This window comes from Mesoplodon mirus (genome assembly GCF_964341445.2).
Source record: "Mesoplodon mirus genome assembly, chromosome: 6".
NCBI lineage: Eukaryota > Metazoa > Chordata > Mammalia > Artiodactyla > Ziphiidae > Mesoplodon > Mesoplodon mirus.
Window position 1 is genome coordinate 7,452,686 of NC_138982.1, and position 25,902 is coordinate 7,478,587.

Consider the following 25,902-nt stretch of genomic DNA (forward strand, 5'->3'; position numbering starts at 1 on the left):
ACATTTGGTATTGCCAGTGTTTTGGATTTTGACCATTCTAATAGGTGTGTAGTGGTATCTCATCGTTTAATTTGCATTTCCCCGATGACATATGTTGTTGAACATGCATATTTGCTATCTGTATATCTTCTTCAGTGAAGTGTCTGTTCAGATCTCTTGCCCATATTTTACTTGGATTGTTCATTTTCTTATTTTTAAGAGTTCTTTGTATATTTTGGATAACAGTCCTTTAAAAGATATGTGTTTTGCAAATATTTTCTCCTGAACTGTGGTTTGTCTTCTCACTCTCTTGACTTGGCTTACCTTTCTGTATTTAAATATATCTGGAATTTAATTTTATCTAAGGAGTGAGATTGGAAGCCCAAGTTTTGTTTGTTTGTTGCAAATGGGATAATCTAGTAATCCCAACATGTTTTATCAAATAATTCATTTTCCCCCACTAATCTGCAATGCCACTTTTATACCAAATCCTCATATGTATTTGGATCTAAAAAACAGAATGGTTTTTAAAGTCTGTGTCTAATGGCTACTTAAAACAAGTAGCCTATATATAACCTAAAACTTCTTCAAATGTGACAAAGTACCTAAGTCATTTTCATGCATGTGTTCACCATTTCCTGTTCTTTATTGGAAACGGTGGTTGTATAAACTACATTGGGCTGGAATTTGCCCAGGGACAAATCAGGGGCTCCCTGAGAACACAGACCATGAGCCTGGGAGCTCCCTGACCTGTTTTCTCAGACTGGTCATTCCCTAAGGGCAGCAATCCAGTTACCTCCTTTATCAGCAGGTCAAACACAGTAACATGTTTCCTCCTACTTGGGGGGAAAAGACGCTTTTGCTACTGTTATGATGAGGATGCCCCAGAGTAGAGGCTGTACCATCTCTGAAAATCACTGGATACCCACCCCACATACTGGCCACTCCCTTCTTCTTGTTAACTGTTTATTAGACCTGCTCCTAGCCCTGGGGGCCCCCAAAGAGAAGGTGGCAGTGTGTGCTGTGGGCTGAGTAAAAATAAAGACCACCTCTGTTGGGTGTCCATTGCTGACAATCCTCCCAGCAAGCAGAAAACCACTTGGGGGGTGGAGGGTGGCCTAAGCTCAGGTCCACGTCCCCCTCTCAGTGGTCCACGCTGGAAGAGGAGGCCTTCAGCTTGACCTTGCGATGTCCCACACCCCACCTCCTCCTGGACGGCTGCTCCCCCAGCATTGCCAGCTGCCGCCCTTCCCACCCTGGGCTTCTCCCTCCCTTTCTTTCCCTTTGAATATTTTGTTTTCCTTTTCAGAAGAGAGGATCATGAGATAGAGCTCAGCTCTGGAAACAGAATTCGGAGGGTGGGGATAAGGGGAGGGCTCAGTACTTCCCTTTTTTATTTATCTTTTTTCTTTTTGGTGCGGGATAGTTCCCCAAGCAGGGACTGAACCTGCTCCCCCTGCAGTGGAAGCAGTCTTTTTTTTTTTTTTTTTAACATCTTTATTGGAGTGTAATTGCTTTACAGTGGTGTGTTAGCCAAGTGAATCAGTTATACATATACATATGTTCCCCATCTCTCTTCCCTCTTGCGTCTCCCTCCCTCCCACCCTCCCTATCCCACCCCTCTAGGTGGTCACAAAGCACCGAGCTGATCTCCCTGTGCTATGCGGCTGCTTCCCACTATCTATTTTACGTTTGGTAGTGTATATATGTCCATGCCTCTCTCTCACTTTGACACAGCTTGCACTTCCCCCTCCCCATATCCTCAAGTCCATTCTCTAGTAGGTCTGTGTCTTTATTCCTGTCTTACCCCTAGGTTCTTCATGACATTTTTTTTCTTAGAGTCCATATATATGTGTTAGCATACGGTATTTGTCTTTCTCTTTCTGACTTACTTCACTCTGTATGACAGACTCTAGGTCCATCCACCTCACTACAAATAACTCAATTTCGTTCCTTTTTATGGCTGAGTAATATTCCATTGTATATACGTGCCACATCTTCTATTTCTTTTTTCTTTTTTTTTTCTTTACTTTTTTCCACATCTTCTTTATCCATTCATCCAATGATGGACACTTAGGTTGTTTCCATCTCCTGGCTATTGTAAATAGAGCTGCAATGAACATTTTGGTACATGACTCCTTTTGAATTATGGTTTTCTCAGGGTATATGCCCAGTAGTGGGATTGCTGGGTCATATGGTAGTTCTATTTGTAGTTTTTTAAGGAACCTCCATACTGTTCTCCATAGTGGCTGTACCAATTCACATTCCCACCAGCAGTGCAAGAGTGTTCCCTTTTCTCCACACCCTCTCCAGCATTTATTGTTTCTAGATTTTTTGATGATGGCCAGTGGCCATTCTGACTGGTGTGAGATGATATCTCATTGTAGTTTTGAGTTGCACTTCTCTAACGATTAATGATGTTGAGCATTCTTTCATGTGTTTGTTGGCAACCTGTATCTCTTCTTTGGAGAAATGTCTATTTAGGTCTTCTGCCCATTTTTGGATTGGGTTGTTTGTTTTTTTGTTATTGAGCTGCATGAGCTGCCTGTAAATTTGAGAGATTAATCCTTTGTCAGTTGCTTCATTTGCAAATATTTTCTCCATTCTGAGGGTTGTCTTTTGGTCTTGTTTATGGTTTCCTTTGCTGTGCAAAAGCTTTTAAGGTTCATTAGGTCCCATTTGTTTATTTTTGTTTTTATTTCCATTTCTCTAGGAGGTGGGTCAAAAAGGATCTTGCTGTGATGTATGTCATAGAGTGTTCTGCCTATGTTTTCCTCTAAGAGTTTGATAGTTTCTGGCCTAACATTTAGGTCTTTAATCCATTTTGAGCTTATTTTTGTGTATGGTGTTAGGGAGTGTTCTAACCTCATACTTTTATATGTACCTGTCCAGTTTTCCCAGCACCACTTATTGAAGAGGCTGTCCTTTCTCCACTGTACCTTCCTGCCTCCTTTATCAAAGATAAGGTGACCATATGTGCATGGGTTTATCTCTGGGCTTTCTATCCTGTTCCATTGATCTATATTTCTGTTTTTGTGCCAGTACCATACTGTCTTGATTACTGTAGCTTTGTAGTATAGTCTGAAGCCAGGAAGCCTGATTCCTCCAGCTGCAGTTTTCGTTCTCAAAACTGCTTTGGCTATTCGGGGTCTTTTGTGTTTCCATACAAATTGTGAAATTTCTTGTTCTAGTTCTGTAAAAAATGTTGTTGGTAATTTGACAGGGATTGCACTGACTCTGTAGATTGCTTTGGGTAGTATAGTCATTTTCACAATGTTGATTCTTCCAATCCAAGAACATGGTATATCGCTCCTTCTATTTGTATCATCTTTAATTTCTTTCATCAGTGTCTTATAATTTTCTGCATACAGGTCTTTTGTCTCCTTAGGTTTATTCCTAGACATTTTATTCTTTTTGTTGCAATGGTAAATGAGAGTGTTTTCTTGATTTCACTTTCAAATTTTTCATCATTAGTGTATAGGAATGCCAGAGATTTTTGTGCATTAATTTTGTATCCTGCTACTTTACCAAATTCATTGATTAGCTCTAGTAGTTCTCTGGTAGCATCTTTAGGATTCACTATGTATAGTATCATGTCATCTGCAAACAGTGACAGCTTTACTTCTTCTTTTCCGATTTGATTCCTTTTATTACCTTTTCTTCTCTGATTGCTGTGGCTACAACTTCCAAAACTATGTTGAATAAGAGTGGTGTTCCTGATCTTAGTGGAAATGCTTTCAGTTTTTCACCATTGAGGACGATGTTGGCTGTGGGTTTGTCATATATGGCCTTTATTATGTTGAGGAAAGTTCCCTCTATGCCTACTTTCTGCAGGGTTTTTATCATAAATGGGTGTTGAATTTTGTCGAAAGCTTTCTCTGCATCTATTGAGATGATCATATGGTTTTTCTCCTTCAATTTGTTAATATGGTGTATCACGTTGATTGATTTGCGTATATTGAAGAATCCTTGCATCCCTGGAATAAACCCCACTTGATCATGGTGTATGATCCTTTTAATGTGCTGTTGGATTCTGTTTGCTAGTATTTTGTTGAGGATTTTTGCATCTATGTTCATCAGTGATATTGGCCTCTAGTTTTCTTTCTTTGTGACATCCTTGTCTGGTTTTGGTATCAGGGTGATGGAAGCACGGTCTTAAATACTGGACTGCCATGGATGTCCCAGGTTCAGTACTTTGAAGACTGCCCTAAGTCAAAGTTACTCACTGCTTCCTAAACCTTGTGTTAGCAGGAGCTCATGATTAATATTTCACAGAAAACAAATGAATAAAACATGCCGCTAAATGTTCCTTTTTAGCAGCTCTATCTCATTAAAGGCCTGCGCGGCAGGTCTGTGAGGCTCCCTCTGCTGGCAGATCTGAGACGGGCTCAGCGGCTCAGAGGAGGTAAAGGAGCCAGCAGCCGTCCTCCGAGCCCCACAGTGAGCAAAGCATCTTGGGAGGGCCCAGAGCAGGGGGAAAAACAGGGTACTGGGGGTTCGAGGGTGCATTTCCAGCTCTGATGCTCACCCGTGGTTTCACTAGAGCTTGTGTTTCCTCATCTCTACAATGATGGTGGTAACTCCCTCAAGGGGTTGTCATGAAGATGAGATGAAACCACACGTAAAGCAAGTATCCATCACATAGTCAAGGCTCAATGAATGGCACCAATCAAATTATCCAAGACTCATTGGAATAACTTTGCTCTATTCGTGGAAAGTGTTCTTAAATTAGCACCTTCTACTCACCCTGATGATGAATCTTGGTTGAAAACTACATTTTAATGAAAGGTATCATGGACCTTCTTCATTCTCCCCATTCACCTACTCTCCCCCGCACCCCAGCCTACTCATTATTCCTCTGAGAGTGCGCACCCAGTCCAAGCCACCAACTGCAACAGCCCCCTAAGGCATTTCCTGTTTCCTTTCTTGCCCTCCTTCCACCCAGCCTCCACACATTACCAGAGTGATCTTTTGAAATTGAAAACTGGGTCCCTTAACAGATACACACTACTATATATAAAATAGATAAACAACAAGGACCTACTGTGTACCACAGGGAACTATATTCAATATCTTATAATAACCTATAAGGGAAAAGAATCTAAAAAAGAATACATAAATAAATATATATATATGTAACTGAATCACTTTGCTGTACACCTGAAACGAACACAACATTGTACATTAACTATACAATTAAAAAATGGTTAAGAGAAAAAAGAAATAAAATACAACTGATGTTTTAAAATAATCTATATAGCTTTCAGTAAGAAAATTATTCAGTGTATATTGATTGTGTGCTTAGTTTAGGGCAATTACTTTAGGAGGCATAATTGAAATTATCATGATGTAAGGTGAGTATTGATATTTCAATTCTACATTTGAAATAGCTGAATGTCACAGACTGTTAATTAACTTGCTTGATATCACAAAGTGGCAGAAGTATAATTCAAACCCAGATTTTTCTAATTCCAAAGTCTGTATCTTTATTATTTCCCTAACCAAGTGGCTCTATTTGTAAGTTTGCAGGGTGGGGCAATGGGGCAGGGGAAAGTTACATAAAAGATAGGAAACTGACTATTCAAATAAAATGCAGTCTTTGACTCTGAGCCAAAAGAAAGAAAGGAAAAGAAAACTGGGTCCTTGCACTAGGGTGCTTAAAAGCCTCCAGTGGGTTTTCCTCTCACTTAGAATATGCAGACAAAAAAATGTCGCCTGCCAGTATCAGTAAACAAAGGATGTTGCAGCCATCAAGCCAGCAGCCACTACCCCCAATTGTGTACCCTGAGGGGATTCAGGATGGAAAAAAACAGGAGACTGGCCCTAGATAGTTAAGGTGCTTATCAAAGGAATGATTTCAATCAGCCCAGACTCTTGCATCTTCCCATACACAGGAAAGTGCTAAATTCATTAAGATGTCCGGTTTTCTTTCATTAGCAGTCATCTTTTGATGTTTGACTACCTGTTTTTTGTTTGTTTGAACTCCTGCATATCCTGGCCCCTCCCTTATCTTTTTGGAGCAGTTCCTCAGAACTATCTGAGAGGCTGAATCCCCAGGCTTACGTCCTCAGTAAGGCTGCTGAATAAAACATAATTCTCAACTTTTAGGTTGTGCGCTTTTTTTTTTTTTTCCGGTCACCAGACCTACAAGTGCCTGCATGAGCTGGCTCCTGTCCACCTGTCCAACTCCCTCTCCAACCTGTCTTTTCTTTTTTTTTTTTTTTTTGATGTTGGGGGTAGGCATTTATTTATTTATTTATCTTATTTATTTTCGCTGTGTTGGGTCTTCGTTTCTGTGCGAGGGCTTTCTCTAGTTGCGGCGAGCGGGGGCCACTCTTCATCGCGGTGCGTGGGCCTCTCACTATCGCAGCCTCTCTTATTGCAGAGCACAGGCTCCAGACGCGCAGGCTCAGTCGTTGTGGCTCACGGGCCTCGTGGCTCCGCGGCATGTGGGATCCTCCCAGTCCAGGGCTCGAACCCGTGTCCCCTGCATTAGCAGGCAGATTCTCAACCACTGCGCCACATGGGAAGCCCCCAACCTGTCTTGTCGTGCTCACTCCGCTCTGTCCCACTGCCTTCCTTGTTCCTTAAACTCACTCAGAGCCTTTTCACTTGCTCTGCCTAGAAATGCACTTCACCCCTGTTACCGGCTGAATCGTGTCCTCCCAAAATGCTTATGTTGAAGTCCTAACCTCCAGTACCTCGGAATGTGACTGGATTTGGAGAGAGGGCCTTTGAAGAGGAAATTAAGGTAAAATGAGGTCATGTGGGTGGGCCCTAATCCAATAGGACGGGTATCCTTATAAGAGGAGATTAGAACAGGGACACACACGGACTGAGAGACATTCATACGAGGACACGATGAGAAGGTGGCCATCTGCAAGCCAAGGAGATGCCTCAGAAGAAACCAAACCTGCCAGAACCTTGATCGTGGACTTCGAGCCTCCAGGACTGTGACAAAATAAATTTCTGTTGTTTAAGCCACCCAGTCTGTGGTATTTCCTTATGGCAGCCCTAGGGAACTAATACAACCCCCATCCTCACACAGCTGGTTCTTTTTTATCCTTCTCAGCAGTCAACCGAAAAGCCATGTCCCCAGAGAGTATGTCTATCACCACTCAGTCTAAACTACATCTTCCCATCCCTTAATTTTCTTCATGGTAAAATAGTTCCACAGCATGAAATTATGTGATTTGTTGACCAGCGTATTGTCTGTTGTAAAGGAGAATATAAACTCTGTGAGAGCTGCCACCTTGTCCGTCTCGTTGCTCTGCTAGGACAGTACCTGGCCCTGGGTAGGCACGTGGAAAATATTTATTTAATGTCCACGATGCCAAGTGCCCAAGAGGCTACATAGACAAATATGAAATGGTTCCCAACCTGGGGAAGCGTGGGGCCCGCGGTTGGCCAGGAATCCTGGCTCTCAGGGAGTGCACGAGCCTGCGGGGTGGACAGGGCATGGTCTGGAGAGGCCAGCACAGAGCTGTGCAAGCACACAGCAGAGGAGGGAGGTGTTGGGACATCTCTGAAAGCCCAGAGTGAAGCAACTGTGTGAATGTGGGCAATGCCAGCAGTTCAGTTGGCTTAGAGGGACCTGCGCTTATAGGAAGGGGTAGGAGAGTAGGGGGGCGGTAGACAGGGACTTCAGCATTAAGTGCCAAGCAGGGGCGTTGAACTGTCTTCGCTCTCCTTTCGCCTCTGTCTCACTCTTCCTCCTTCTCTATCTCTCTGTCTCTCTCTCTCTCTCTCTTTGCCTCTCTCTATCTCTGTCTCTGTCCCTCTCGTTTTTCTGCCTCTTCCTCTTCATCTCCTCTCTCTCTCCCTCTCCCTCCCCCCTCCCTCCCTCCCTTCCCCTTTTCTTTTTTTTCTTTTTTTTAAAAATAAATTTATTTATTTTTGGCTGCATCGGGTCTTCATTGCTGCGCGTGGGCTTCTCGTTGCGGTGGCTTCTCTTGTTGCGGAGCACAGGCTCTAGGTGCATGGGCTTCAGTAGCTGTGGCTCACAGGCTCTAGAGCTCAGGCTCAGTAGTTGTAATGCACAGGCTTAGTTGCTCCATGGCATGTGGGATCTTCCCAGACCAGGGATCAAACCCGTATCCCCCGCATTGGCAGGCGGATTCTTAACCACTGTGCCACCGGAGAAGGCCCCCCTTTTCTTATAAGTAGAAAAAAATAAAGAAATCCAACCTTATAGGTGTGCTGTGAGAACAGAATGATATAATACATGTGAAAGCATCCACCAACGTGTCAGATCCCTAACTGATAAATATTTGTTGAATAAAAGTTAGTTGCATAACTGTAATAAATAACTGCATAAACTGTAATAACTATCTAGGGGACCGTACATCCAAAAGCGCAGAATGCTTCCAGCTTTTTTCCATCCTGAATTCCCCTCACGGCACACTGGCACTGTGGGTTGTGACTTAATTCTCTGTAGAAGGGGATGATGAGCAATGCTCTTTGTTCTTTCTGTTTACAGTTTTATATATTTTGCCTGGATTTTCATATTTCTGATCCTTGTTACTCCATTTTGTTTGAAAGTGAAAGTCCTACAGAGCCAAAATTATGGAAAATCTGGGAAAACAACTTTAAGTATTTCCTAATCAATGAAAAGAGGAAAAACAGTTTCGCTGTGGCCAAGAAATTGGATGGCGATGGTTTCACGGACATCCTGAAAGAAGACATTAAGGGATTAATTGAGGAGCGAACAGGAACACAAAGTAAAAGAAGTTCTTGGCACCTCATACTTCTGGGAGATTTAAAGGCTTTTCCAAGGTAATTCTGACTACAGGCTGTGGGGCTTTCCCCGACACTGATCTTTGACCCTAACTCCAAGGTCAGTGAGACTTCCCAGTCCTGTTTTCTGTTTCTCTTCTGTTCACCCAACTACTAAGCAGGGTAAGAGGGCATGGCCTGAGGTCAAGGATGGAGAAGGTGGAAAGCTGCTGAAGCAGTTCTGGGGTGGGGCGTGAGGGGGGACCCAGACTCAAGGGAATCGGCCACCTATGAAATAAAAGTGTTATCACTCTCTTCACCACCAAATATTTGCCAAGTGCTGCTTTGCACAGCGTTGCTGCCAAACCAGAAGTCTATCCTTTTAACTTTCGGCCATTGACTCTGGGTATTGACCCAGTGCCAACTTCTTGCCAGGTACTGTTCAGGGGAGAAAAAATCAACTATGCTTTTTGGCTTTGGGGGTTGAAAGACCCAAACCAGCACACATGGAACTGTTAAAGAACACTCCAAGGGTGAATTCTAGTTTTCATTTATAGACTTAAAAGGCCCATAGGGTACCCAGCACAATGAATGAACAGACTCCACCACCATCATGGTACTTTGTGGTGAAATTTCCCAAAACCAGGGATAAAAGAAAGATCCTAAAAGGTTAAAATAGCAAAAAAACATGTTCTATATAAAGACCAGAGCTACAAATGGAGTCAAGCTTCTCAATATGAGCTCTGGATGCTAGAAACCAATGGGGCAGTGACTTCAAAAGTCAGAGTGGGGGAACTTCCCTGGTGGTGCAGTGGTTAAGAATCCACCTGCCAGTGCAGGGGACACAAGTTCGAGCCCTGGTCCGGGAAGATCCCACATGCCATGGAGCAACTAAGCCCGTGCGCCACAACTACTGAGCCTGCGCTCTAGAGCCCGCAAGCCAAAACTACTGAAGCCCGCGCGCCTAGAGCCCATGCTCTGCAACAAGAGAAGCCACCGCAATGAGAAGCCCGCACACCACAACGAAGAGTAGCCCCCGCTCGTCCCAACTAGAGAAAGCCCGCGCGCAGCAACGAAGACCCAATGCAGCCAAAAACAAATAAATAAAATAAATAAATTTATTTTTTTAGATGTATAACTAAATCACTTTGCTGTACAGCAGAAATTAGCACAACATTGTAAATCAACTATACTTCAATAAAAAAAAACAGAAAAAAAAAAAAAAGCAGGGACCCTTGGTAAGGCCCTTGGATGGTTTCTTAAATGGGAGGCGGGGCACAACGTCTGCATTACCACACACCGTTGAGGTCCCAGGCATTGTCCACACAAAAGTGTGTTACACCCTATCTCAACAAAATCTATGCATTTCTTTGCAAGGTGTCACTACCCTTCTAATACTCCTGTCCTGGAGGGTAGGAAAAGTCGTATTTTGTTTTCTGGGGTTTTTCTCCAAGCCACCTGGGACACATTCCTAAATTGCTCCCTGGTGGACAGTGTTTCCAACAAGCTAACTGAATCCTTCTGGGGGAAATCCATTTTCTACCAGCTCCTTAGATATTTCCAGTGTGAGCTCTGCTTATCATCTGCGTATCTATGGAGAGCCTTTAACCATGACTGAATTGAAATGTGACACAGAGTAACTGGTGTTGCTGATGGGAGAGGTGGCTCAATGGGACATGAAACCTGCATTTGGGAGCCACTGCCCTCATGGCTCCATCTGGGGCTCAGATATAAGTATACATTTCGTCCTCTGGGCACCGCATCTCCTTAAGTTCTCTCAAAAGCCCCCTCTCCCCCACCCCCACCCCCTTTTTTTTTTGAAACTATAGCTAATGTCTCATTCAACCAATGAACAATTGAGATGGTGTAGAACAGAGGATGAGAGTACAGATTCTGTAGCCCGACTCCCTAGGTTTCCATCCCAACTCAGCTACGTGCTAGTTGAGTCACCTTGACAAATCCTCTAACCCCTCTGTATCTCAGTCTCCTCGTCTATAAAATGTCCTTCATTGGGTTCTACAGTTAAAATACATGAAAAGTGCTTACAACAAGGCCTGGCACATGGTGAGTACTGTACACATCTGAAGCTCTTTGAGATGATTACCATGAAGGCATCAAGTACCCAGGAGGAGGACGCTTACCCAACTCTTACCAATGATGTCCTCTGAGGAGTAGGATTTAGGAAGGGAGGCTGAAGTGAGGATTTTAATTTCTAACTCATGCGCTTCTGTATTGTTTGAATGTATTACTTTCTATTAAAAGCAAAATAAGGAAAAAAATTTAATGGCATCTGGCTGAGAATATAAAACAATCTCTCCAAACCTCCCACTAAAAGCTAAAAAGACACAAAGATTTTTTTTAAAATCTTACCCAAATATTTAAAACTAATGTTGCCAATCTAGAGCCCATATGAATTTTCTGTACCTACAAGACCAACAAAGGCTAAGTGGGGGGAAAATGGCATCGGTTGTCCATCTGTGCTCCACTTCCCAACAAATAGCTATTAAGAACTTTTCTTCAGCCCATAGCAATTAAAAAAAATTTTTTTAGTAGAATTTTACTTTAATATAAAATGAAAAAAACCCACAAAAACCCAAAGCCCTAATAGGTTAAAACAAGTCAAACAATCATTCTACACAGATAAAACCTTCAAAAAGGTCAACTGAAGTAATCCAGAGCTAAAAGTGAATTGTGCAGATTTTCAAGGAAGTCACCAGTCATGTAACATAAACAAATTATTTACACACTTGCAAGCCCTCTAAGAAATGTGCCCCAAGAAGCATTAACTTTGTTTTTTCGTGTGCCATCCTGAAGACTTGCACATTTTATTTTTCAGATAATTTAACATTTTTAATAGAGTGTGTTCTGTACCAAGTGGTAGTGCTTTGGTACTATTCATATAGGACTGCTTATCCTAAAGAGTTGACATTTCCCCCAAGAGGAGCTTCTGCTTTAGAAGTTTCATATAAATTAAAATCTTTATCAAACATCAATATGGAGGGAGGTGACACAGGATGCAACATATACAGTCAAGTTACCTCTGTATATTTAGAAATTACTCTTTCAAGATATTCACACCAGAGAGCTTAGTCTGTCCTGCTTAATATTCAGTAGTACAGGTTTGAATCATCAGAACCTTGGCAAGACCTTAATATTTCAAAGTTATTAACAACTATAGGGGCAAGTCCATGTTTACTGAGTTATGACAAATATATTATAACGAAGGAAAACAAGTATAGCCAGCCATCTTTAAAAAATGCTCTAACCACTGCTTCTGAATATAGAAAGACTAAAACTACATACATTTATCATACAACAAATCCCATCTCTGTCCCCTGAAATTCCCCTAATTTCATTCAGTTGAAGGGGATTTTTTTTTAATAGATGGATACTAGGAAAGCCCAAGGGGATTTTTAAAAAAGACTTAAAAGCATTTTACAGCCACATTCAGCTTTCCTATGAAATACTCAGCATCTTAAATATTGGGTTGGCCAAAAGGTTCGTTTGGGTTTTTCCATGACATCGTACAGAAAAAACCCAAACGAACGTTTTGGCCAACCCGATATTATGTACACTTTTTTCTTTTCTTTTAGTAAGCTAGACACTGGCTTCAGAGTTTGTGGAACTGAAGGAAAAATAACCCAGTCAAAACTATCCTAAGGGCTTCCCTGGTGGCGCAGTGGTTAAGAATCCACCTGCCAAGGCAGGGGACACAGGTTCAAGCCCTGGTCCGGGAAGATCCCATATGCCGCGGAGCAACTAAGTCCATGAGAGCCTCCGCTCCGCAAGAAGAGAAGCCACTGCAATGAGAAGCCCACGCACCACAATGAAGACCCAATGCAGCCAAAAATAGATAAATAAAATAAATATATTTTTAAAACCTCTATTTAAAAAAAACAACTATTCTAGAGATCGTCATTTGGCAGAATAGCAGGTATCCAAGTTTAAAATAGGAGGGTCATTTTGTTGCTTTGTTTTCCAAAATTTAAATTGTTTTTTGTTTCCTTTCTACATAAACCTCAGTCACCACACCTGAGTGGAGATGGGCAGAGGCTCTGGCCCCTGTGCCTCCAGCTTCTCAGCAGCTGCTTTCTTATTGCTGCAGCAAGACTTGAATAGTGTGTATCAGATGAGGACTTCCCCAAGACAGCCTTTAGAGATAATGCCACAGCATATTTTCTGTCTTATCCAGTATGTGAGATCCAAAATGGAAAACACTGGCGTTCTGTTAGAGCCAGAAGCCGTCTCTGTATCTGAGCCATCATCTGACTGGTTACTATAACAAGGAGATTGAGCTGGGAAGGCACTTGAGGTGGTACTGTGAGCATCAGAATTACGACGTTTAAATTCCTTTGGCAGTTTGCTGATCTGGTTGCTTTTTATCCTGTTTCCAGATAGAGTTTTCACTTTCTCTGGTTTCAGTGTAGTTTTTAGACTGGGTCCTGCCCTTACATCTACCACGTGATTCCAGTTTTGTTTTTTGGTTGTTTTTTTTTTTGAGTCTGCTGGTAATTTCTTCCATCTTTTCACAGCAGGACAGGGGCATTACAGATGTCTCCTGATCAAGTCTCATGTAACCGAAAGCAGCTCTGGAAGTCCTTTTCATAGAGTTTACTGTCAGTGAATTGAGAACTGGAGGATTTAGCTCTACAAATACAGCAGCCCTCTATACTTTGGTATATCTTTGGCTTGTGAAAACCAAACACCTCTTCTTCTGGGCAATGGTCTTCCAAAAGCAGCCGATTCACATGCAATAACGTTCCTGAAGTGTGGAGTGCATGCCAAACCAATCCCCCCCTCCAATCGCTCCCTCCTCAACTGCCATGTCTAAAACGATTGTCTCCTGCAGTTCAGCAGCAATTAAAATTTGAGGTTAGTACCAATCAGGAAATAAAGTAGCAGTCCCCTCTACTTCACAACGAGCTTATTTGTTTGTTTTGAGCCAAGCAACCAGTTGTGGCCACTCACAGTTTCCCCATCAGTTTCTCTTCCTACATTCAGTTAAAAACTACAGCTCCCAGAAGACCCCTCGGTAGGAATGGGGGTCTGGAAGAGGTACAGGTGTGCCTGACACAAAAATTTAGCCCCACCCACCCTGCCTTAATATCATTCTGGAAAAGCACCTAGAAGCTTGTTTGTTTAAGGGGAAAGGGCTCAAGAAACCTCATCTTGTGCTGGTCCTGAAGGAATCACTTAAAGACATTAGCCAACAGCAATGAGGAAGGAAAATTATAAAAGAGATGGCAGATGACACAGTACAGTGGAACCTCAACAAACATGACAGCCAACTAACCCTGGAATCCCCACAAAAATGAAGGCATCATCCACCACACCCCAGTGGGCAGCCCCAGGGGCTACCGGATGGAATGTGCAGGGGGCAGAGTCTCCTTCCACGATGCCATCTGAATGAGGTTCCAAAGTAAACGGTCACATTATGAATTGCTATTGCTCTTACGGGAATAATTTACTCCACATAAGAACTTGGGCTCCCTCCTTACCAGTTTCAGAAGCTTCATTAAATGTAATTACCACAGCATTCACTATGCCAAAAACATGGAGCTACAGCCATTGTCTTAAAAGAAATACATCTAAAATGCTGCAGGCACTTTGGAAAACAGTCTGGCAGTTACTCCAAATGTTAAACATTGAATTATCATATGACCCAGCAATGACACTCTCAAGTATATTCCCAAGAGAAGTGAAAATGTATCTGCATGCTAAAACTTGTACACAAATATTCATGGCAGGATTATCCATGACAGCCAAAAAGTGGAAACAATCCAAATGGCCATCAATTGAGAATGGATAAACAAAATGTGATACAGTCATATGACAGACTATTATTCAGTCATAAAAGGGAATGAAGTACTTGATGTGTGCTGCAACATGAATGAACCTTGAAAACATTATGCTTAGTGAAAGAAACCAGACACAAAAGGCCACATATTGTATAATTCTATTTATATGAAAAGTCCAGATTAGACAAATACATAGAAAGTAGATTAGTGGTTGGCAGAGGATAGGGAGAGAGGAGAATGGGAGTGACTGATAACAAGTGTGGGGTTTCTTTTTGGGTGAGGAAAGTGTTCTGGAATTAGGTAGTGGTGATGGCTCTACAACCATCAGAATACACTAAAAACCACTAAACTGTACACTATACATAGGTGAATTTTATGGCATGTGAAAGATCCCTCAATAAAACTGCTGTAAAAAAGGATAGAACTAACCTTCCCACACACCAAAAGTTAATACAAGGGTTTGGGGGAAGTATGGCCAGGGTGTCAATTTTTATTTCTATTTTTTGGAGTTTCGTTTGTTTGTTTTTTTCAAAATTTCCCTCTCTAATGTGCAGCTATTATTTCACTAACTGAAGCTCTGGGATCAGAGAGATTCTGCTGGATTCAAATCCAATCTCTTTCTGGATGAACTGGATAATCTTGGGCAAGTCAATTATTCTAAATCTCAGTCTCCTCATGAAAAATTGGGGGAATAATATCAATGGCCTCATAGGGCAGTTGTGTTAGAGAATGCTGTAGATCAGAGCCTGGCATATTAGTAAGTGCTCAAGCAATATGCCTTGTGAGGTAGGTATTCTTGTGCCCATTTTACAGATGAGCATTTACTGTGGAGTGGATGCACACTTGCCAGTGACATGCAGTCTGTACATTTTGTGGGCATTTAGGAGCAGGTAATGAGCATAGAGAGCTAAGGCCATCAGGGAGGACTTCGTGAAGGAAATGGCCCTGGAAGGAAAGGAAGGTGAGCCCTGGATAACCCCACATGGGTGGGAAAGTGTAGTGAGGACCCTGCAGGTGAAATGGAAGTTACCAAACAAAGAGGCGGGAAATATCAACATTTGTTCATTGTGGGTGATGAATACAGATTATGTTATATTATTTCCTGCACTTCTGCACCTTAGAAATAATTACTAATTAACAAAAATTTTAAATATTTAATCATGTTGTAGAGGGATAAAACATTATCTTTCCCTCAGTCTTTGACCTTCTTGTATATACATACAAGAAAAAACTTGCTGGTTAGAAAAATGAGTAAATGCCAGTTTTCTTTATTCTTTCTAAAATAAAGAATATTTATTCTACACTAATCGTATACTACACTAAGCATTGTCTGTAAACACCGTACTGTTGTTTGTGATCCTGTACGAGTGTCTACAAGCCTTTCCATGCACTGAGTGCTACTCTGAGGTAGACACCAGGAAGCATAAATGCTGGGTCATAGATCCAATTATTAAAACGTGAATCAAGCAGGGGCCAATGGGAAATTTCACAATTTTGCTGTGAACGTCAAACAGCTCTAAAAAAAAATAGTCTAAAAAAAGTACATCAGAGTCTGGGCAGACTCGTGTCCCAACTCCTCTTGCTTACCGGATATCCAGGTCGTTTCTCACGTGGCGTGAAGTTCGAATCCGCTTGTCTGCGCGGGCCCAGGCGGCACCCGGTGCAGCCCTCGGGGCGGGAGGACTAGGTGCGAGGACCTGGTGACCCACTACCCTCCGGGCACGCGCTCTTGCCCCGCCTCCCGGCCCCTTCCATTGAGAAACCCCTTAGCGATCACGTGAAAGAGGCATGCCGGCTGCTTGACGTCACGCAGTGCGTACCAATGGTAGCTTCTGTTTATATCGCGGGGAGGGGGGGAGGGTCGGAATATTCACGCCCCCGCTGCCACCGAGTTGCCCTCTAGCGCGGGTGGTGAAAACCTAGCCAGGGTGGGAGGCGGCGTGGCTGCAGCGCGGCGGGGAGGGCCGCGCCGGTCGCCTTCTGCAGCCGCGTCTCCGTCAGTTCCCGTCGCCGTCACTGGAGCGCCGTGCGGCTCCAGTCCGGGGCGGAAGCTGCGGCCGTCGCGGCGGCCGGATCCGCGTCCCGCCTCAGCGCCCGGAGGACATGCGGGAGAGAGAATGAGCCAGAGGGACACGCTGGTGCATCTGTTTGCCGGAGGGTACGTCCCAGGAGGGGCTTGCAGACTGGGGCTGAGGGCGCTGGGCTGAGGCCGAGGGCCGTGGCCTGCGACGCGGGCGAGAAGGCAGAAGGGGCTTCAGCCCCGGGGACCGAGAGAGTGAGGCCTGGGCGGGGAGGGGTGAGGGGACTGGAGCCGGGGGAGCTGAGGGAACCCATGGGACTGAGGCCGAGGCGGGGAGGGGTGGGAGGGCGAAGCCGGCAGGACGTCAGGCTTTGGGCCCGCGGAACCGGAGCGAGGCCTAGAGAGTGGCCGGCGGGGCTGGCGTCCACGCAGGCCCAGTCCACGCGCCGCGGCCTAGCGGACGGCGGGGATGCGGGGCCATGGAAGGCCAGTAACTGCAAGCCTCACGTAGGTTGCTTGGCCGGGGCGGCGTGGGGGGGGCGGGCGGCGGGTAAAGCGGGAAGTGCGGAGGCCGAGGACAAAATGGGCGCCGGGCCTCCTCCTCCTTCCGTCCCTGGCGCGCGGGCTGCGGGGCTGCCTCACGTCGCTCACGCCCCGCCTCGGATCTCCGGCAGCTGATTTCCGGGCCCTCCTCGGCCCCGGTGGGTCATCTGGGGGCTTCCGGCGCCAGCTGGAAGGCTTTGGGGTTCTGTCGCCCGCAATAGCTGTAGGTTTCTAGGTCTTGGAAAATTTCCTTTCTCCAGGTTGCGAGATGCGCTACAAAGCGATAGTGCTTCTAGGGTCGGATTCTATTCCTGAGAACCAGGCGTCTTGCGTACCCGCTGCTTTTCGTCTGCTTAAACGGAGAAAGTGGAGGGTAGGGGAGAGGTCAGAAGCTTTGGCAGTAGTTACTGTGCGTACAAGATTAAGACTAAACTTGAAGTCTCAGTTCCCTGATGGCCAACTTGAGTGCTACAGATCTTTTGTTCACCCAGTTTAGTCTCCTTTTTAGGTGGTTCTTTCCAAATTATTTGGAGAGTCGTAGCAATTTTAAATTTAGGAGTTACTTCTTATCTGTAGGATCATAGTCGTATCAAAAATGGCTACGGTGAATTATGCTGAGGCTCTTTGCTGCCATTATGACCATATAAAGTCGCATCCCTTTAAAGCATACAGTTTTTTTTAAATCGACTACTTTAAGAATATTAAAGTAATACACAGGCGGTTCTATTCACAGTGGCTTGATTGGAGTTAAACGTGTGGACTCTATTGCCAGTGATGACAGTACTTTCCTTGAGTTGGCACATTCATTGAACAAACATTTATTGTACACCAGTAATGGGCCAGGCACTGTTCTGGCATTAAAATACTTTTCATTTAATACTATTCATTTATTCGTGAGACAGGGTTTAGGCAGGGTTTGCTTTCTATATTTCTGATACGTAAGAATAATCTTGGCAAATTAAATCATTTTTAAAAAACCATTAGCCATGTAGATGTTCTTATAAAGATGTCTTGTGCAAATAATTGGGTTCCCTCCTGTAATTAGATCATAAGGTAATTTTTGAAAGTTAGGAGACCACACATCTACTTCTGGCCACTATTTTGAGCAAAAAATGGACACGCTCTTTGATTTTAATTCATCTTCATCTGTAGAATGAAGAAGTTGTACTAAATGATCTCTAAGGCCCTATTCTAGGTCCTAACATTTTTATTGCTCTGCATTCAAGATTCAGATGTCAAGTTTTGTTAAAAATAGGGCATATTTATTTGAAATGTTAGCTTGATTGCACTAACTTCCCAGTTTGGATTAGGATCATCAGTCACGTTGTTGTTACTAATGTATGTCAAGGCCCTTATGGTTAGCGTTTTCTTTAAAAACAGAAATGGGGCATTTTTGCAGCATCTAAACCCAAATAGATTTAGGAGGCCCTCTACCCCCAAAAAAAAGAACCTAGCATATGCAGGTTTTTTAGAGTATTAAATGAAGTACTTGTTTATAGGTCCTGACACAAGATAGGTACTCAGGCTTATAAATTTTCTTCTTTTGCATCCCATCTCGATTTCATGTTTATATGTGGTCTCATAAGTCATTTCAGTAAGACTTGGCTTACCTTTTTTAGAGAAACAGTAGAACTAGGAAGGATGATGGTAAAGATCATCTGGTTTAGCCCCTTCAAAATATGGGAAAATACCAAGGTATAAAAAATTTCTTAACCAATATTAAACAGCTTTTCATACATGTTAAATGAGTTAAAATAATCTCTGAAGAACCTCCCAGCTCTATATTAAATGAAATCATTTAGAATAGATTATGAAATTTCTATTTCTGTATGAAATTTCTATAGGATATTCTGGAAATCTGTATGCTAAGCATTATGGAAATGCAAACTGAGTTGTGGGTAACATTGTTCTTAATTGAAGATGTCTAGTATATCTCAAGGTTGCATATTTAGGCAATCATTTTTTGGACGTTCTTCATAGAAAACTAGATTTCATTTTTTTATCATGATAGAATTATGTAAATTAGGAGTTAGGAAACTTATATTTTACTTTAATAATAACAAGATAGAGAAAAGGCGAGAGATCTTTTTATTAGCCGTTGTGCAAGAACCAATAACCTTTCACAGTGGCATTTAATCTTTAGACAAAAATTGTCTTAAGATGGAGCCTTTGGATTGTTTTCCTGATGGTTATAATTGTATTTATTCAAATATGTGTTTATCAGGATCTCACATTTCTAGTAGCCTTATAGATGTATTATTAAATCAGGAAAACTTGAAACAGACTAGCACTGGACCTTGGGTCTGGGTGACCGACTCACATGCATAACTCGTGCTTTCTTTAACACACCCTTTGGTCCCATTATGTTTTTGTCAGGGTTAATATTCAGAGTTTGTAAGGTCATCGGTTAGGTTGATTGAGTTACGGAGGCTACTCACAACTGCCCAAAAAGGGTGTAAATATGATTTAATTTTAGCTATGCTTTTAATAACACTATATGTTTATGTATGAAGACATAAGCAGTATGTTTTTAAATTCTTTGATAGATCTATATTGTTCAGTTGTGTGTCAGCTGCATATGTCCACCAAGAGGCAGTTTGGGCTTTTTTCCATTTGAGAGAGAGATTGCCTCAAATGAGAGGAATAAACCTTCACCCTTTAAGTGGATGAATTTCCTTCCTTTGTAGCTCCTGTGACAGTGAGAGCTTAATACATATAGTTAGTAATTTCAGATTATCTAAGAAATGGTTTATTTTTATATCCTGGAATTAATCAACCCATTCATTTATCAAACCATTTATTTTTCATTTATTCAGTAAGAAACTCCGTTTGGGTGTCAGATCTACGTTGATTCTGTAGAAATTTTGTCATAATATTTGTTAAATTACTTGCACCTGTTTCCTTGTAAAATCAGGGCAGAAGTAGACTACTTAAAAGTATAATGTGGTTTATTTACACTTTGTCTACATTTTTTATTAGCCTTATTTCCATAATTTTTATAACCTTTTCTTTTTTTTCTTTTTAAAAATACATTTTAATTCTTACTAGTAGATTGCATGAGTAAGGTAATTTGCTTATCCTGATGTATTCTCAAACTTATTTTCCTGTAAGGGGATTAGTGTAGTATAGCATTGTGGGTCAGGGACGCCTGGGAGTTTCCAAGACCTTTTTGGTGGTCTGAGACGTTAAAGCTCTTCTCATAAAAGTACTAACACATTATTTGCCTTTTCACTGAGTTGAGATTTGGACTGATGGTGCAAAAGCAATGACTGGTGAAGCTGCTGTTACCGTAGCGTACATCCAGGCAGCATCACCAGACTGTGCTAGTAGTCATTAGCACTTGCAATTTAAAAACACAGGGTCTCTTAAGAATGTTCTTGAAGCGGTAAAAATTAATGTTTTAAATCTTGACTCTTGGGATTTCCCTGGTGGTCCCGTGGTTAAGATTCCACGCTTCCACTGCAGGGAACGTGGGTTCAATCCCTGGTCAAGGAACTAAGATCCCACATGTCACGTGGCACGCCCCCCCCCAAAAAAATCTTGACTCTTAAGTACACATCTTCATTTCATATTCTGTTTGGCAAATGGGAAACATGAGTAAAGCATTTCTACAGTTGTTTCAGCCTCAAGCTGAACTAGCCTCCTTTTTCATGAGAACCACTCTTGAAAGAACAGTTGATAGAGAGACTGTGACAATTCAGACTTGAATATTTGGCAGACATTTTCTCAAAAAATGAAAGAAGTGGGCCTGTTGGTTCAAGGAAAACCACAACAAATGATAACATTTGTTGCCATATGATAAAATTTGAGTTTTCAAGCAAAAATTAGAATTTTTGAAATCTTTTTTTTTTTTTTTTTTTTTTTTTGCTGTACGCGGGCCTCTCACTGCTGTGGCCTCTCCCGTTGCGGAGCACAGGCTCCGGACACACAGGCTCCGCGGCCATGGCTCGCGGGCCCAGCCGCTCCGCGGCATGTGGGATCTTCCGGGATCGGGGCACGAACCCGTGTCCCCTGCATCGGCAGGCGGACTCTCAACCACTGCGCCACCAGGGAAGCCCTGAAATCTTTTTTTTTTTAAATCGTTTATTTATTTATTTATGGCTGCATTGGGTCTTCGTTGCTGGGCGCGGGCTTTCTTTAGTTTCAGTGAGCGAGGGCTGCTCTTCATTGTGTTGCACGGGCTTCTCATTGCTGTGGCTTCTCCCGTTGCTGAGCATGGGCTCTAGGCACATGGGCTTCAGTAGTTGTGGCTCGCGGGCTCTAGAGCGCAGGCTCAGTAGTTGTGGCGCACGGGCTTAGTTGCTCCGCAGCATGTGGGATCTTCCGGGACCAGGGCTCAAACCCATGTCCCCTGCATTGGCAGGCGGATTCTTAACCACTGCGCCACCAGGGAAGTCCCTTGAAATCTAGAATAGATAGAAAATGTAATTTTTAAAATATTGTATCACAAAACGTATCTACACTTGGAAGACCTGTATAATCCAGTGAACCAATGGTTTTCAAATAACCAACGCATGATGTTATAGAGTAGTGCATAGGTAAAAGATTCAGAATGTAAAATAAAGCAATGGATTTTAATGTAACAATATGAAAAGTTTATTGGTATAGTTCAGATTCCATATTGCAGCTAATTTCAAGAGCCTACCACATGCCCAGTTTTAATGTAATATTGAAAAATATCCACAGTTATCTGAAAGGGGGCGTTGAATTGTTACACTAAGTAAATTATATCATTAATTAAAAGGTTTCAGTGCCATGGTTGAGGAAAAAGTGGAGTGGGATAAAGGAGAATAATGGGGGTGCACTGTAGTTCTAAGTAGGAGGATAATAGAGTCTTTGAGAAGGTGACTTTTGAACAAAGACCTGGAGAGGAGAGAGTTAACTATTCAGAGGGAACAGGCAGTGAAAAGACCCTAAGTAGGGTAGGAGCACTGAAATGAGGCAAGTATAGCCAGAGTAGTAAGCCATTGTTAGGCCATTGAAGATCTTTGGCTTTTCTGAAATGGGAAAAGTCATTGCAGGAGTCTTAAAGCCAAATTCTGGTCGCACCATGCTTAGAACAGACTGTACGTAGGGGCAGGGCCAGAAGTAGGGAAATGATTTGGCTACTGGAGTAATCAAAGCGAGAGGTAACGGTTCTTCAGAGAAGGCTGTAATGTACTGTATGTGGTGTGTGCAGAAGAGTCAAGAATAACTCCAAGGTTTTTAGTTCAGGCACCTAGAGGGAGGGAATTGCTGTTAACTGAGATGGGAAGGTTGTGGATGGCATACGGTTGGGGTGGGGGAAGATCAGTATGTAGTTCCATTTAAGACGAAAATTTGAGAAGTAGAGAAGTCAAAAAGCCAGTTGTTTAGGTGGATGGTTATATTAGGTAACTCCAGGAAGGAGCTCTGGACTAGAGATAACACATTTAATAGTTAATGGAACATAGATGATGACATGAGCCTAGACGAGGTCACTAAGGGAGTGAATATAGAGCAGAAGAGAGGAAATTTCAGCAAAAGAGATCAGAAGAAGAGCAGGAACCAGCAAAGTAGACTTAAAAAGTGACCAAGAAAATGTGTTCTGAAAGTCAAATGAAGAAACAAATATACAGTATTTAGGAAGGACATATGTTATTGTCCATTAAGATGAGGTCTGAGAGCTATTAATTATTGAATTTATCAATTGTGGAGACCTTGGTTACCTTGATCAGCAGTTTTCAAGGCAGAGCAGGGGAGGGAAATCTCATGGGAGTGGGAGAGAAATTAGAGACAGTAAATAGGATTTTGAGATTTGTTGCAAAGGGGGATCAAAGAAACAAAGCAGTAATTTGGGTGGGGGGGGGTTACTTTTACTAAAACTACCACATACCCTCAGCATATTTTGCTTCTGTAGTGAATTTTAGTCTTGATATCATTGTTTTTCCTTACATTAAAGACTATACATCTACATCTTGGGCTGTATGATAACGGCTTTCCTCTGTGTTTCCATGTTTATCAAAGTTGTTGGTTAACATTTTCTTTTTTTTTCAGTTTATCAGTGTTTTGATTTTGCTTTAGCATTTCAAATAAGCCTAGCTTGTTAATTGTTTTCCTGCATGAGAAACACTACATGTACCCCCCCAGCCAAATACCATTATTTTCAACCACTCTTATATCTGACTTTTCATAAGGTAGTCTGTCAAGTATGTAGAATATGTCCTTCATTCTTCAAGAATTTGTTTCTTGCCCGAACATTAAAGCTTCAGAAGAAATAACCTGTACAAATATACTATCAGAGAAACAATCTTTAGTAAGACTTCCTAAATGATTTTTATGGAATTTCAGAGACAGGCTACATGTTTTGAGATTGCAAAACTCTATAGCTAACATTTCTTTTTTTTTTCCTTTTTAACTTTTTAAAATATTTGTTTATCTAATTTTGGCTGTGTCGGGTCTTAGTTGCAGCAGGAGGGCTCTTCATTGCTGCACGCGGTCTTCTCTCTAATTGTGGCGCCCAGTCTCCAGAGCGTGTGGGCTCAGTAGTTGCAGCACGTGGCTTAGTTGCCCCGTGGCATGTGGGATCTTAGTTCCCTGACCAGGGATTGAACCCTTGTTCCCTGCATTGGAAGGCAGATTCTTAACCACTGGACCACTAGGGAAGTCCCTATAGCTAACATTTTAATGAATCTCTTTCTTAGCGGTATTTCTTAATTTGACTAATGCCCTAATTAGGAAATTACAGGGGAGTGTTAACCTGCAGCAGAAAAATGACAAAATATTTTAACATATTCACTTTGCTTTACAAAGCTAGACACTGCAGTTGTCTGACAAAATAGTTTTGTTTAATGTTAACAGAAATATATTTCTAAAGTACCTACATATACATATATATGTGTGTATATACGTACACACACATACACACAAATATTGTGGACCCAATCAGAATAGATTTTGTCCATTTATAAATTAACCTTGCCTATTCAAAACAAGTGTCCTGATCCATACGTGCTCAAAAGGTCAGAATCAAAGATACATGTGTAACAACCACAGTCTTAGAATCCCGTTTCTTTTCCTTGAGCCATCCTTTCCTTAGAAACCTGGGGCACCTTAAATTCCTCCATAGGTGTGGCTAGTAAAGTTCTCTAAAGCCAGGGGAACTGAATCTAGTGGTTCAGGCCCTTGGGGCTATCCTGCTGATCAGGTTTTGCATTTGCACTGACCTAGGGATTTATGACTCTTGGCATCATGGCTGAACTGATCTGCTTGTTACTCATGTTTACTTAGTGAACAATTTCTTTTTCCCCTTCCCTATCTTCCCCCAGCCTCCCACATTTCTGATTCTTGTGTTGCTGTAACTTGGGTGAGGGAGAGTATTTTAGGGCCCTCAGAGTCCTTTCTCTTTCTTAAAGATCTATTTTCCCAGATTTTTTTGTTTTGTTTTTTTAACCAGTTTCTTCGTTACATTGTGCCTAGCTTCAAAAAAAAAAATTTCCATTCTAAGCAGCTTTTAGCCATTGCTTTACTCAAGGAATCCATAGCCCTTGAGTAGTCAGAACCCCTGGCATGTCAAAAAATGTTACCTTCATTATATACAGTAAACAAGTAGAAGCAACACTTGAAAGTTCTGAGACATTTACACTCCCAACTTAGCATAGGCTAAAAATGTGTCTACATTCCAGCAAATTCCTGGGGTGACTTGATTTACTTATTGTATAATTTCTCAAACATGAAAATAGAATAGTTTTAAATGTCTTGTAAAGGTGTTTCGTGATAACCATGTTAAACAATTCTTAAATATTCTCTAAAATCAGTGCATAGTTATATGATAACCTGACTCTCACCAAGCAGCCTTGGCCTCATATCTTTAAAAGGTATGAGATTTGCCTTTGAAACTTTAAAATTAGCATTGATCCAAATAGTTTTATGAAGAATACATAGTTGAGATTTTCTAACGTGGATATACCAAGGGTATAGGGACATTTAACAGTTTTATTTGTTTCATAACCTTAGAAACCCCCTTTCTAGATTTTTTTTTTTTTAAACAGGATCTTTTTTTTTTTTTTTTTTGGCTGCATTGGGTCTTCATTGCTGTGTGTGGGCTTTCTCTAGTTATGGCGAACGGGGGCTACTCTTAGTTGCAGTGCACGGGCCTCTCATTGCGGTGGCTTCTCTTGTTGTGGAGCACGGGGTCTAGGTGCATGGGCTTCGGTAGTTGTGGCTCGCGGGCTCAGTAGTTGTGGCTCACCGGCTTAGTTGCTCCGTGGCATGTGGGATCTTACCAGGCCAGGGCTCGAACCCGTGCCCCCTGCATTGGCAGGCGGATTCTTAACCACTGCACCACCAGAGCAGTCCCCTTTCTAGATTTTTGATGTTACAGAATAACACATTTATATGCTCTTCTGCAATCAAACTTGGCTGTTCTCTCCTTGGAATTCTTTGCTAATCAAAGCATTTAAAGCAAATGAGTGAGAGACTTTGAATTGTAACTTTTTCTTTTAACAGTAAAGCATCCAACTTAGTACTTTCGTTAGTAACAAATTACTTTGGTGACACCTTGCAATTGATCTTGACACATAGGCCACATCACTGGATCAGAAGGGACTCAGGACCAGCTAGAAGGCTAGAAACAAAATGAGGCCCTGCATAAAAACAGAAAGATAGATCAGTGGATCAGGATAGAAAGCCCAGAGATAAACCCATGCACATATGGCCAACTTATCTTTGATAAAGGAGGCAGGAATGTACAGTGGAGAAAGGACAGCCTCTTCAATAAGTGGTGCTGGGAAAACTGGACAAGGACATGTAAAAGTTTGAGATTAGATCATTCCCTAACACCATACACAAAAATAAGCTCAAAATGGATTAAAGACTTAAATGTAAGGC

At 42.2% G+C, this 25,902-nt stretch overlaps 1 protein-coding gene and 1 pseudogene across 2 annotated transcripts in view; one reads left to right on the forward strand and one right to left on the reverse strand.

Annotated features, from left to right (window-relative positions):
- Positions 1 to 12,717: 12,717 nt before the first annotated feature.
- LOC309806519 (SIN3-HDAC complex-associated factor-like) lies at positions 12,718 to 14,015 on the reverse strand (annotated as a pseudogene). The gene is made up of 2 exons: positions 13,988 to 14,015; positions 12,718 to 13,456 (listed from the first exon to the last, which is right to left on the reverse strand). The product of its transcript is annotated as an SIN3-HDAC complex-associated factor-like (transcript).
- A 2,354-nt stretch (positions 14,016 to 16,369) lies between these two features.
- The window catches only part of SLC25A36 (solute carrier family 25 member 36), a 39,585-nt gene continuing 30,052 nt past the window's right edge, over positions 16,370 to 25,902 (forward strand). Inside the window, exon 1 of the mRNA XM_082624189.1 lies at positions 16,370 to 16,650. Within this exon, the coding sequence (XP_082480315.1) occupies positions 16,610 to 16,650 (41 nt within the window). The 5' untranslated portion in view covers positions 16,370 to 16,609. The remainder of the gene's footprint in view (positions 16,651 to 25,902) is intronic.